This window comes from Giraffa tippelskirchi, chromosome 2, assembly GCF_054371585.1.
Source record: "Giraffa tippelskirchi isolate mGirTip1 chromosome 2, T2T-mGirTip1v1.2.pri, whole genome shotgun sequence".
Classification (NCBI taxonomy): Eukaryota; Metazoa; Chordata; class Mammalia; order Artiodactyla; family Giraffidae; genus Giraffa; species Giraffa tippelskirchi.
Genome location: NC_137276.1, coordinates 154,363,609 through 154,375,754, shown reverse-complemented (window position 1 = coordinate 154,375,754; position 12,146 = coordinate 154,363,609). Strand labels below are relative to the sequence as shown.

Here is a 12,146-nt window from a genome sequence, read left to right as displayed (position 1 = left end):
TTGACTATTTAAAAAATAATAAAATTAGAAGGCTCTCATTTGAAAGTTTTAGACTATAGCCTAAACTATATTTGGAAATAAATTCAAAGTCTCATATGCTACCATCATTTGAAAAGGGGAAAAATGCAATGTATAATCCCCAAATTAAAAGAACGTAATAAAACAAAGTTAGGAGAAGCAGAAGGAAGAAAACAAAAGATATAATTAGAAATTAAATAATTTAAAAACAGGAAATTCTAGAACTTATTCTTTAAACATGTGAAATGTTTGAAAACATAATTTTAAAAAGAAAAAAGATTAGAGATAAATATTTTAAATATATGTAATATAAATGTAATAATGGTTTTATTTAATTATAAGACATTATGTGACATTTATAGTTATCTTGATTCTAATAAACTTGAACATCTTATAAAAATCCTAGGTAACCATTGGGGGAAGGGCTAGTTAGGGAGTTTGGGATGGACATGTACATACTGCTACATTTAAAATGGATAACCAACAAGGACCTACTGTACAGCACAGGGAACTCTGCTCAATGTTACATGGCAGCCTGGATGGGAGAGAAGACTGGGAGAGAATGGATACATGTGTGTTATGGATGAGTTACTTTGCTGTCCGCCTGAAACTATGACATTGTTAACTGGCTATGCTCAAATGTAAAATAAAAAGTTTAAAACAAATTCTAGGTAACCCTTAATGAAATGAAAAATATTTGATCTTACTGGTGAGTTCTTCCATACTATTAGGAATAAATATTTATTTGAAGTTTTTGTTCCATAGAATAGACAAAGATAGAAAGCTATCCAATCCATTTCATAGAATTAAAACAGATACAAAAATCTAACAAAAGCTGTGCTTAAAACTAGAAAGCTACTGGGACTTCCCTTGTGATCCAATGGTTAAGACTCTGTGCTCCCAATGCGGAGGACATGGGTTCAATCCCTGGTTGGGGAAATAAAATCCTGCCTGCTGCATGGTGCAGCCGGAAAAAATAAAAAAAAGGAAAGCTACAGATCCATCTCAGATATGAGTGATATAAAAATTGTTAAAGTATTGGTAGATAGAATTGAACAACATATTAAAAGAATCAGTCACTCCTCAGGAAGAATATATCAAAGAAATGTGCAAGGAAGTCTTTTTTTAAGTTTTTTGTTTTTAACAAAACCAATTGCCTTATTTAACATAAAAAGCATTTCCCACCCACCCCAGTGGTCCAGTGGATAAGACTCTGAGCTCCTGATGCAGGGGCCTAGGTTCTATCCCTGGGCAGGGAACTAGATCCCACATGCCATAACTAAGACCTAACTCAGTCAAATAACAGAGAAGGCAATGGCAACCCACTCCAGTACTCTTGCCTGGAAAGTCCCATGGACGGAGAAGCCTGGTAGGCTACAGTCCATGGGGTCGCTAAGAGTCGGACACGACTGAGCGACTTCACTTTCACTTTTCACTTTCATGCATTAGAGAAGGAAATGGCAATCCACTCCAGTGTTCTTGCCTGGAGAACCCCAGGGACGGAGAAGCCTGGTAGGCTGCCGTCTACGGAGTTGCACAGAGTTGGACATGACTGAAGCAACTTAGCAACAGCAGCAGCAGCCAAATAAATAAAGATTGGGCTTCCCTGATGGCTCAGATGGTAAAGAATCTGCCTGCCATGTGGGAGACCTGGGTTCAGTCCCTGGGTTGGGAAGATCCCCTGGAGGAGGGCATGGCAACCCACTCCAATATTCTTGCCTGGCGAATCCCCCATGGACAGAGGAGCCTGGTGGGCTACAGTCTATGGGGTCGCAAACAGTCAAGACTGAGTGACTAAGCACAGCACATAGTTATTAGATACAAAGGATAAAAACTTTTATATTAATGGGCTTGGTGTGTAGCAGGATATGTTAATTCCCTTCCCTAAGGAAGTCTCCTTAATAGAAGTTTAGATAGAAAAATTACATGGTAATATGAATAGATGACCCAAAATAATCACATTCAACATTTCTGATTTTTAAAGATTAGAAACTCTTGCAAAACTCAATTAGGAAGACACTTCCTCAAAATAAAAATCTCTCTTAAACCAATAACTAATACTTAATGTAAAAGAGTAGTAGAATTCTCATTAAAATTGTGGATAAAACATATGCTAATGTTGTTTGGAAATTCTAACCAGTGCAAGACACATGAAGCAGAAAAGAGATATAACTATTTGGAAAAGAATCAAAACTGTCATTATTTGCAGGTAGTATATGTAAAAGAAATCTAATAAAATTAACTGAAAACCTCATAAGTTAAATTATTTCAGTGAAGCTATATAGCAAGAGACAAAAGTTAACAGCTTTTGTACATACCAGCAATAACCAATCAGAAGAACATAATAGAAAAAAGCTGAAATATTATATGGCAACAAACAAAATACCAAGCCGAATTGTGAAAAATAGATGAAGAAGATTCAAGACTTAGTATTTTTTTTAAAGATTTGAATTTAGACACATCCCATGTTTCTAAAAGGGACCCCCAAACAAAATTCCAATGCAATTTTTTAACTTGACAAAACAATGCCATAGCTAAGGCATTTTATAACAGAGCTGTGAAGAACTTCCCACGAGATATTAAAATAGTTATATAGCTACAATAATTGACCCAATATTGGATAGGTAAATCAATAATATAGAAGAGAGCCCTAAGAAACTCTAGTGTATATAAAAGGTAGTGAAGGAAAAAAGAAAGATCATAAACTAATTTGAAAGTGATGGACTATTTAACATATGGTATCCAAGAAATTGCCTGTTTGGGAAAATGCCATTATACAATCAAACCTCCATATCCATGGGCTTTTCACATCCTTGGATTCAACCGACCTTGAATAGAAAATATTCAGGAAAAAAAATCTAGAAAGTTCCAAAAAGCAAAACTAGAATTTGCTCTGTGCTGGGAACTATTTACATAACATTAACATTGTATTTACAACTATTTACATAGCATTTACATTGCATTAAGTATTATAAGTACTCTAGAGATGACTTGAAGGATATAGGATGTGCATAGGTTATACACAAATACTATACCATCTTACATAAAGGATTTGTATAATACCAGCATCCATGGATTTTGGTATCCCCAGGGGTCCTAGAAACAATTCCTTATGGATACCAAGGGATGACTATATACTAACCTCTCACCTCTGTAGTACTAGAATCCACAAACCACATCAAAACCTCACATTACTCAGCATCTCCAAACTCCTACCTTATCAAGCAAGACATTTCTCAAAACTGCTGAAAACCCAAATGTGAGGGATTTGAGTTTCACTTCCTCCTCTTTGCCCAGGAGGTGCTAACAAGCAAATAAATTGGTCAGCTAGAGGGAGAAAAAGGAGAAGCAAAAGTCTTCTATGGTCTAAAAAAATGGGCTCCATCAGCGGGAAATGTAAGCAGTGCACCAGCTGCCACTCTGCCCCAAGCACGTCCAGCTCCACTGACAGGATATCCCTCGTTCTTCTTGGCTGGTCTAACTAGTCAGTACTTCCATAGCAGGTACCAGTTCTATGCTTTCTCAGGGAATACCAAGGTGAATAGGATGAATTTCTTCTTCCCCTCAGAGAGTAAGAAAAGACTTTACCACAATGAAATGTGCCACAAATCACTGCCATCAGTTCAGTTCAGTTCAGTCGCTCAGTCGTGTCCGACTCTTTGTGACCCCATGAATCACAGCACGCCAGGCCTCTCTGTTCATCACCAACTCCCGGAGTCTACCCAAACCCATGTCCATCGAGTCAGTGATGCCATCCAACCATCTCATCCTCTGTCATCCCCTTCTCTTCCTGCCCCCAATCCTTCCCAGCATTAGGGGCTTTTCCAATGAGTCAACTCTTCGCATGAGGTGGCCAAAGTATTGGAGTTTCGGTTTCAACATCAGTCCTTCCAGTGAACACCCAGGACTGATCTCCTTTAGGATGGACTGGTTGGATCTCCTTGCAGTCCAAGGGACTCTCAAGAGTCTTCTCCAACACCACAGTTCAAAAGCATCAATTCTGTGGCGCTCAGCGTTCTTCACCGTCCAACTCTCACATCCATACATGACCCCTGGAAAAACCATAGCCTTGACTAGATGGACCTTTGTTGGCAAAGTAATGTCTCTGCTTTTAAATATGCTATCTAGGTTGGACATAACCTTCCTTCCAAGGAGTAAGCGTCTTTTTAATTTCATGGCTGCAATCACCATCAGCAGTGATTTTGGAGCCCCCCAAAATAAAGTCTTACACTATTTCCACTGTTTCCCCATCTATTTCCCATGAAGTGATGGGACCAGATGCCATGATCTTAGTTTTCTGAACGTTGAGCTTTAAGCCAACTTTTTCACTCTCCTCTTTCACTTTCATCAAGAGGCTCTTTAGTTCTTCTTCACTTTCTGCCATAAGGGTGGTGTCATCCGCATATCTGAGGTTATTGATATTTCTCCCGGCAATCTTGATTCCAGCTTGTGTTTCTTCCAGCCCAGCATTTCTCATGATGTACTCTACATATAAGTTAAATGAGCAGGGTGACAATATACAGCCTTGACGTACTCCTTTTCCTATTTGGAATCAGTCTGTTGTTCCACGTCCAGTTCTAACTGTTGCTTCCTGACCTGCATACAGGTCTCTCAAGAGACTGCCATCAGCTGGGGCTAAATTGCATGCCACCGATGAGTACTATCAGGACCCCCTGTCATCTGCGCCTCACTTCTCTGAATTCTGAGATAAAGATGATGCCCATAATCAGGCACAGAATGCAAAATGGTGCTTGAAGTGTCCTTGGTGTGCCTGGGGACCACCCCAAAACAGAGAGACTTACTACTCGCCTCCTACATCTCCAGGCTGATGGAAATCAACCTAACAGTCATTTAAAGCGTCCTTCCCCCAGATTAAGCTCATTCTCCACATTGTCTTTTGATCCCATCTTTTTCTTTTCATAACCTGGGGCCTTATAAATTTAAATCCGACTTGCAGTAGAACTTCTTAGCCAGACTCTCCCCTACTCCAGCTCATCCTGACAACAGCTATTGAATAATTCCTTTCAAGCTTTTTTTTCCTAGTGAATTCTCCAGCTTAAAAAGTTGTCATGGTTCCCATTACCTCATATTAAACCCAATGTCTGCCACCTCCCCTTTAAAGCCCTACACCAGCTGCCCCTCCTGTGTCCCTGATTTCACTTCTCATCCTGTGGTCCACACTCAACCAGTTGGTATGTAGCCCCTCATCCTCGTGCCTTCCCTTTCTCTCTCACCAATACATTTTCTTCCCTTCCTTTCTTAAAATGCTTCCTCAGTTGCTCCATTCAGATTCTCCTCATTCCTTATCGAACCTTCTTTTTGACACCACTTGGTTTATCCTACATTAATTTAAGCATGTTGATGAGTCTGTCTCTTCAAGAGCTCTTCTGTTGTTCTCTGGGATCACACTGTTGTTTGAATAGGTGGTAAAAACCATGAGAGTGGGTTCATAGACTGTTTCTTTTTGATAGTTTTTTAAATTAATTTTTATTAGAGTACAGTATAGCTTTACAGTGTTGTACACAAAGTGAATCAGCTGTGTGTATACACACCCCCCCTTTTTTGGATTTCCTTCCCATTTAGGTCACCACAGAGCACTTAGTAGAGTTCCCTGTGCTATACAGTAGGGAACTATCTTATTAGTTATATAACTATCTTATTAGTTATCTATTTTATACATAGTAGTGTATATATATGTCAGTCCCATTCTCCCAATTCATCCCACCCCTCCCTTTCCCCTCTTGGTGTCCAGATTCTGTTTGACATACATCTTTCTCCTTCTCCAGTATAAGGTAAGTTTTTAATTGATGCATTCCATTGTTTACACTGGGCTTTCATTGACTGTCATTTCATCTTCACAACAACTTTGTGAAGAAACTAGAACAAATGTTACTATCATTTTACAGTTCAGCAAGCACTGATTTTGAAGGCTAAATGATTTGTCCAAAAGTTCACAGCAAAAAAGGGGGAGGTCTAAGACCAAAATCCAGGTCTTTGAATCCTAAATGCCTCTTGTTCCCACATCATCTTCCTATATGATAAATGTTGATAGACTGAGAGTGCAGATTATCAACATATCAGTGTCACTAGGCCACATTCAAATAGGTACCAAGCATTTTGAAGCCACGCCCTGAAGGTAAGGTTGGCAAGAAAGAGAAAAAAAAGACTTCACCAGTGTCTTTCACTTTCAATTGCAAACATCAAGTTTGCAGGAGAAAACACTCATCAAACCTAAAAGTAAAAAAAAAAGAAAGAAAACTTTTATAAGAAAGTTGGGTCTCCCCTGGAAGACTAAGAAAAGAGGAAATGCTTAAGACTCACTTTTAAACTATCCACATGAGCAGCAATTTGTTCAGAGCTCAGATTCAAGATCCTAGGTCAGTTTGGAGTTCCTGGTTTATGTCTCTGTATGCTTGGGCAAGAACAGCCAGGAACAGGGGAGACTGGGAACTGGAAGAGTGGGACTCTGGCCATTCTGCCCTTCTCTGTGCAACCTTAGGCTAATCTGAGGCTCAGCAGAGCCTTGGGGGTCTCCATTCCTTTATCTGTCCTACAGAGGGCTTGACTGAGATGGTCCCTGAGGTCTCCTCCGGCTGTGACATTCTGAGTCTATGAATAGCAAGGACACAAGACAGGTGCGAGCTGATCGCCACGTGGGAAGCTCACACCTGTCTCTCCCCAGCGTTTCCGCCCCTTGCTTCCAGCACCATTCAGGGTCCAGTTGCCAATTGTGAAGCTGTTCAAGGACAGTCGTCCTTCTGCATGGGGCTCCTTCCAGCTCGAATCTGGCCTCCCTTCCTCTCTCTGCAAATCACTCTCCCATAGGCTCCTGGGGTTTGCAGACCACTAATTCATTTCTCTCTCTTTGCTTTTAGATTAAAATTACTCACAAGAACCAAGCGCCTATGATGATGGGGCCCCCTCAGAAGAGCAGCTTCTTTTCGCTGAGGAGGAAGAGCCGTTCAAAGGACTAGACACTGTGCCTAACGCCAGTTCAACCAAGAGAGAAGACAAGAAACTGAAACACACACACACACCCAGATGCACACACACAAACACCATACTCTTCTCCAACCAATGGAAGCCAAGCCACCCTTCAGGAAGAAAGCTTCATCCATTCTGTTTCAACCATGGATGCGACCCCACAGAGCCAGTGCCGGCAGGACATTTTGAATGGACTTGGGATTCTCCAGGGTGTGGCTGGCTCGTGCAGCAACCTTCTCTTTCCCAGAAGGCCATGAGTGGGACTTTCTGAGACTGAAGGAGAAACCCCCCTTTTTTTCCAGCAGCCCTGCAAGTTTCCTCACGGCCGCTTGCAAGGAGCAGGCTGCAGGTTTCCTGCCTATGCTGAGGTCGGATGTGGCCAAGAAAAAGAGCCCGTGTTCCAGAAAACTCGCACAAAGGTCCCTCTGTGTGGAGACAGGACAGCCTCGGACTCTCAGAGTGCAGCCCTTGGCAGGGCTTGGCACCCGCATGCTGGTGTCTCAGCTGTCCTTCAAGCTTCTCCCTGAACTAGCTGAGGAGGCAGAAAGGCTGTGGAAAGCTGTGTTTCCCTTCTTGGTTCTGCACGTTGTCAGTGGGCACTAGTGGTTCTCCCGAAGCCTTCTGGTGGCTGTGTGCTTGTTTAGAGCCGGCTCCAAGAGCCCCCAGAGCTGCGTGCACAGCACACCTTAGATGTGGTATTTATTTTCTTAGTTCTATGAACACCTGGGAGGGAAAGCAGAGAAACTAGGGTTTATTTTTTAAATCGGTGTCATAATATTGTGTAAAAAGGGAAGAGAAAAAAAAAAAACACCCCCAGCTTCTTTCTTTTTCAAGCCAAAGCGTGTTTCCTGTTTGAGTTCCAAGGCCTGGTGGCAGACTATTCCTGAAGGCAAGGAAGATGGGAGGGAAGGGCCTTTCACCGAGGAGACCAGGAGACAAGCCCTCAGGCGGTTCCCTCCTGCCTCTTTGCACTTGCTACTCCCTAAGCGCGACCTGAAGACCCTTCTGCAGGTCTTCGGTGTGTGTACATATATGTAGCATATATATATATTTATATATATAAATATTTATTTACCGATGGATTTTTCCTAATTGAAAAAAAAACATGCAGTATAAGAATCGAAAGTGGGAAAGAAAAAGAAATGCTTGATTCTGCCATTTCATTGTCAAGACACATTTCTCCCTGGTGATCATAGGATTCAAGGGAAATTGAAGTATCTCCTTATAAAGAGACTGAGAATTTCTCTTCTCAAAACAACCATGAAAGCTATGGGGGGCAGGATTTACTTTCTCATTTGTCAAATAAGGAAACTGAGTCCTAGAAAAGTTAAGAGACTTGTCCATGGTATCTCGGCTAAAGTGGTTTGGGACTAGGTGCCACTAAAAAGATACTTAGAAAAGAACCTACACATCTTGGAATAGGGTCATTTCTGGTCACTGAGAAGTGATTCCATTTAGATCCAGGTTGCCAGGGAGGAATGAACATGTGGTACACGTGTGGACAGGACAAGCCCATGTGAGAAAATGAGGGCCTCCCCTATGCTTGCTGGAGACTCTCTCAGGTCTGAGCTGGTCAGTGTGTGCATGCATGCTCAGTCGTGTCAGACCCTTTGTGACCCCATGGACTGTATAGCCCACCAGGGTCCTCTGTCCGTGGGATTTTCCAGGCAAGAATTCTGGAGCGGGTTGCCATGCCCTCCTCTAGGGGATCGTCCTAACCCAGGGATCAAACCCGCATCTCTTGCATCTCCTGCATTGGCAGGCAGATTCTTTACTGCTGAGCCCCTGGGGAAGCCCTGACCTGGTCAGTACACAAATTAAACTCTCCACGTGTCATGTCATCATAGTCCCTTAAATCTGGAAACACTTCTGACTGCAGGGATGACCTCAGCAGAGAGGCATAAGGAGGACAAAGGCACCTTCAGCAAGGAACTGCCAGTCAGTGACCAGAGGGGTATCAGCAGAGCTCAGTGGGCTTCATTCCACTGGCATCAGCATCACTGCCTTCCCCAAGGGCAAGCCTGTGGAGAGAGCTTCATTGGTAGAAAGAAACGTTCAACTTGCCCCCATCCCCTCTGAGATTTCTGAAAAGCAAACCTGGACGCACTTGGCATCACCCCACTAAACTCCCTCTCATCTCCTCACACTGGGTCAGGAACTTCGTACAAGGAAGGGAAAGTTCAGATTGTATGTACAAACTGTTCCTAACTCTGAAGGAAGCAGTCATCTAGGACCTCCTCAGATAAGAGATCTAGAACCATCCTGTTCAACCTAACAGCATGGAACACCAGACAAAGGGAAACCCCTGAAGAATGTCCTGAATGATGGGCTCCTTGGGATGGGACCAACAAGCTCCAGAATGACAGCGGGTACTCTCTTGGAAGCCACTTGCTTCTGAAATGAAGGCAGGTTCAGTTTGGAGGTCACTGATCGTAAGACATTTATAGAAGTTATTGCATGTGCTTCAGCCCCAACCCCCCAAGATTGAGGCTGTTGAGACACTGCACTGTTGTCAACAGATGAGACTGATCCTCAGAGATTCACCCATCAGAGACTGGCCCCTGCCTGCCCACTCGGGTGCACAGAACTGGCAATGTTGCTTGAGAGACACGTCCAATGTCCTCCTCCTTAAAAAACCACAGAGTGTTACAAATGTTGGTGGAATTGTACTTTCAATTTTGTAACCTAAGTCTAGTGATGTTGTTTAATATGACTTTACAACTCATCTTTTAACTACTGGGACTGTGGTTTCCAACTGTGGAGTACCTCATCATAGTGCTCCTGACAGCAACCCCTGAGGTTGACAGAGAAGGTATTATTAACCCCATCTAAATAATGAGGAAAACAAGGCTTAATATACTTTAGTGACTTCTCAAAATTAGGCAGTCAGGGGAAAATCCTCCCTTATTCCTCATCTTATCTGATTCTGACCATGCACAGACATGTTCTCACCTGCCCCCACACACTTCTACCCCTCTGGCAATAAAAATGAAACAGGAAATCTTCAATACATTCTGTGTCTCTGGACTAATGGATGAGGTGTTACATCTCATTATAACTTGGGCTTTGTAGGTTTCCTCCAGTGAGTTGAGAATGGAGATAGATTTGGTAGAACGATTATATTTCAGGTCAGAGACCAGCTCCTCTCAAGAGAATTCTTTCCACAGATGGAAAAGATATGTTGAAATTGCCAAATAAATTAGGAAATACTTGGCAGAATCTGGAAGAGCCTCCAGACTGGCGTTACATAACATGCATATACATTATACATATGCACATTATATAAGGTGACATAGTACTTAATGTGCTGTATATATTATGTAAATTACATATTTGTGAGTAATCATGATAAATATAGAGACCCACTAATCACTTTTTACACATACCCAGTGACAGATTAGGAAGTTGCCTTGCCAGAGAGTCTTAAAACTTACTCTCTCCTGCTGCTTTGGTTCCAACTCCTGCCAAAAATAATTGCATCAACTTTTCCTGTCTCTAGCCCCCTCTCCTCTTGGCCAAAACCCTTAGTTACCTCCTGTCCTAGCTAGGCTGCACCTTCCATGGAACACTACCATGACTGGGATCCATAAAAATAGATTCTGGGGATGGGATGGATCTAGACTCCCCAGATCCCCTGTGTCGATGTTCCCAGGTAGGTGGATGCCTAGTGCTGATATTAAAGAGAGAGGTGAGGAGAGAAAGGAAGAATCTACCAACCATCCAAGGAAGGAAACCGTGTTCCTTGGCCACCAGTTCCAGGATCTGACCATCAATCAGGAAGTTATTTCCAAAGTCTAGTCTAAGTTTCTGCAGAACATCTGAAACCATAATTTCCTAAAATGTGTTTCACACAATACTGGTATCTATGTTCCACGCACAAACAGTTCTATGATAAAGTACTACATTCCCTTCTAGAAGAAAGAAGGATTTATTTGTCTGTCAACATCCGTAAGTTAGAAACTTGCCCTAACCCCACCATTTCTTCTTTTTGTTCTCTGGGGATATGGGAACATGTAAGTTACCATCCTCTGCAATATTCCATAAAGTACTTTTCCAGGACAAGGAGGCTCTACTCTTAGGACACTCTTTCTGGTTTCTTCTGGGATTGTTTAACTACTTTTATTGTTCCCATCTACATGTCTTCAAGCAAGAATCAAGGATCTGGCCTCTTTGTTTCCTGAATGGAGAAGGGATTGGGGGAAAATTAAGGGAAAAACATGATAAAGGTCAGACTGTGTTGGTCCAGAGGAGTGAACCAGTTCTGAAGAACACAGTTGTGGGAAGAGTCAATGTTTATTCAATTTAATGACCACTTTTGAAGCTAGCTGGCAAAACATGGAAAGAGCTGTTTTGTGGAAAAATGAACAACCACTTGTTCTTATAGAAAGAACCTTGACCTAGTTGGGGAGGAACAAGTAGTGATTGATCTACCTTGTTGAAAAGCTATTAAAACTATTTTTATAGGCATCAATATTATATCAATAGGTCTGTTACTTTCTTTTGAGGAGCAAACCTCAGTGTCCATCGTTTCCTGAAAGAGAGAAAAATGACTCCCAGAGAGATTTCTGGATCAGTGGGTACCGACCAGTTAGACCACAGTTGTACACGGTGAGACTGACCAAAATTGTTGGTGCCCTCAAGGGCAGCTAGCTAGTGGTGGTGCTCATCTTTCCTCAGCGGTTCTGAGTTAAAGGAAAGAGTTACAGTGTTCCACCCAAAAGAGAGCTTGCATTTGTGTTGGTGTTCATGTTAGCAGTTTGGAAATCTTCTCTTAGTCATGAATACCAGACCTGCATCCAACTTGGAATAAACAGCAAGTAAAAAGAAACTATCCCATCTCAAATACCAGTCCAGTTTTGCATAAAACAGGTGAATAGAATTGTGTAGAATTTCACACACGAGACCATGGTTTTTAGCTCACTTTAACGTTCCACCATACTCAAATACATCTTTTAACTTTCTACTATAGGGAGAAAACAGGAAAGGGAATTCTCATTTATGGCCTGCTTGGTGAAAGTGGAAGTGTTAGTCACTAACATCGACTCTTTGCAACCCTATGGACTATGGCCCGTCAGGCTCCTCTGTCCATGGAATTCTCCAGGCAAGAATACTGGAGTGGGTAGCCATTCCCTTCTCCAGGGGAT

General features: G+C 42.1%; 1 protein-coding gene across 4 annotated transcripts in view; it reads left to right on the top strand.

The window, feature by feature from the left end:
* DGKG (diacylglycerol kinase gamma) overlaps positions 1–8,054 on the top strand; it is a 211,746-nt gene extending 203,692 nt beyond the window's left edge. For 2 of the 4 annotated variants that reach the window (XM_081571404.1, XM_081571402.1), the window contains one exon: positions 6,894–8,054. In XM_081571404.1, the coding sequence (XP_081427530.1) occupies positions 6,894–6,992 (99 nt within the window). In that variant the 3' untranslated portion in view covers positions 6,993–8,054. The remainder of the gene's footprint in view (positions 1–6,893) is intronic. The other 2 variants (XM_081571403.1, XM_081571401.1) reach the window with 1 other exon arrangement.
* Positions 8,055–12,146: the final 4,092 nt, after the last annotated feature.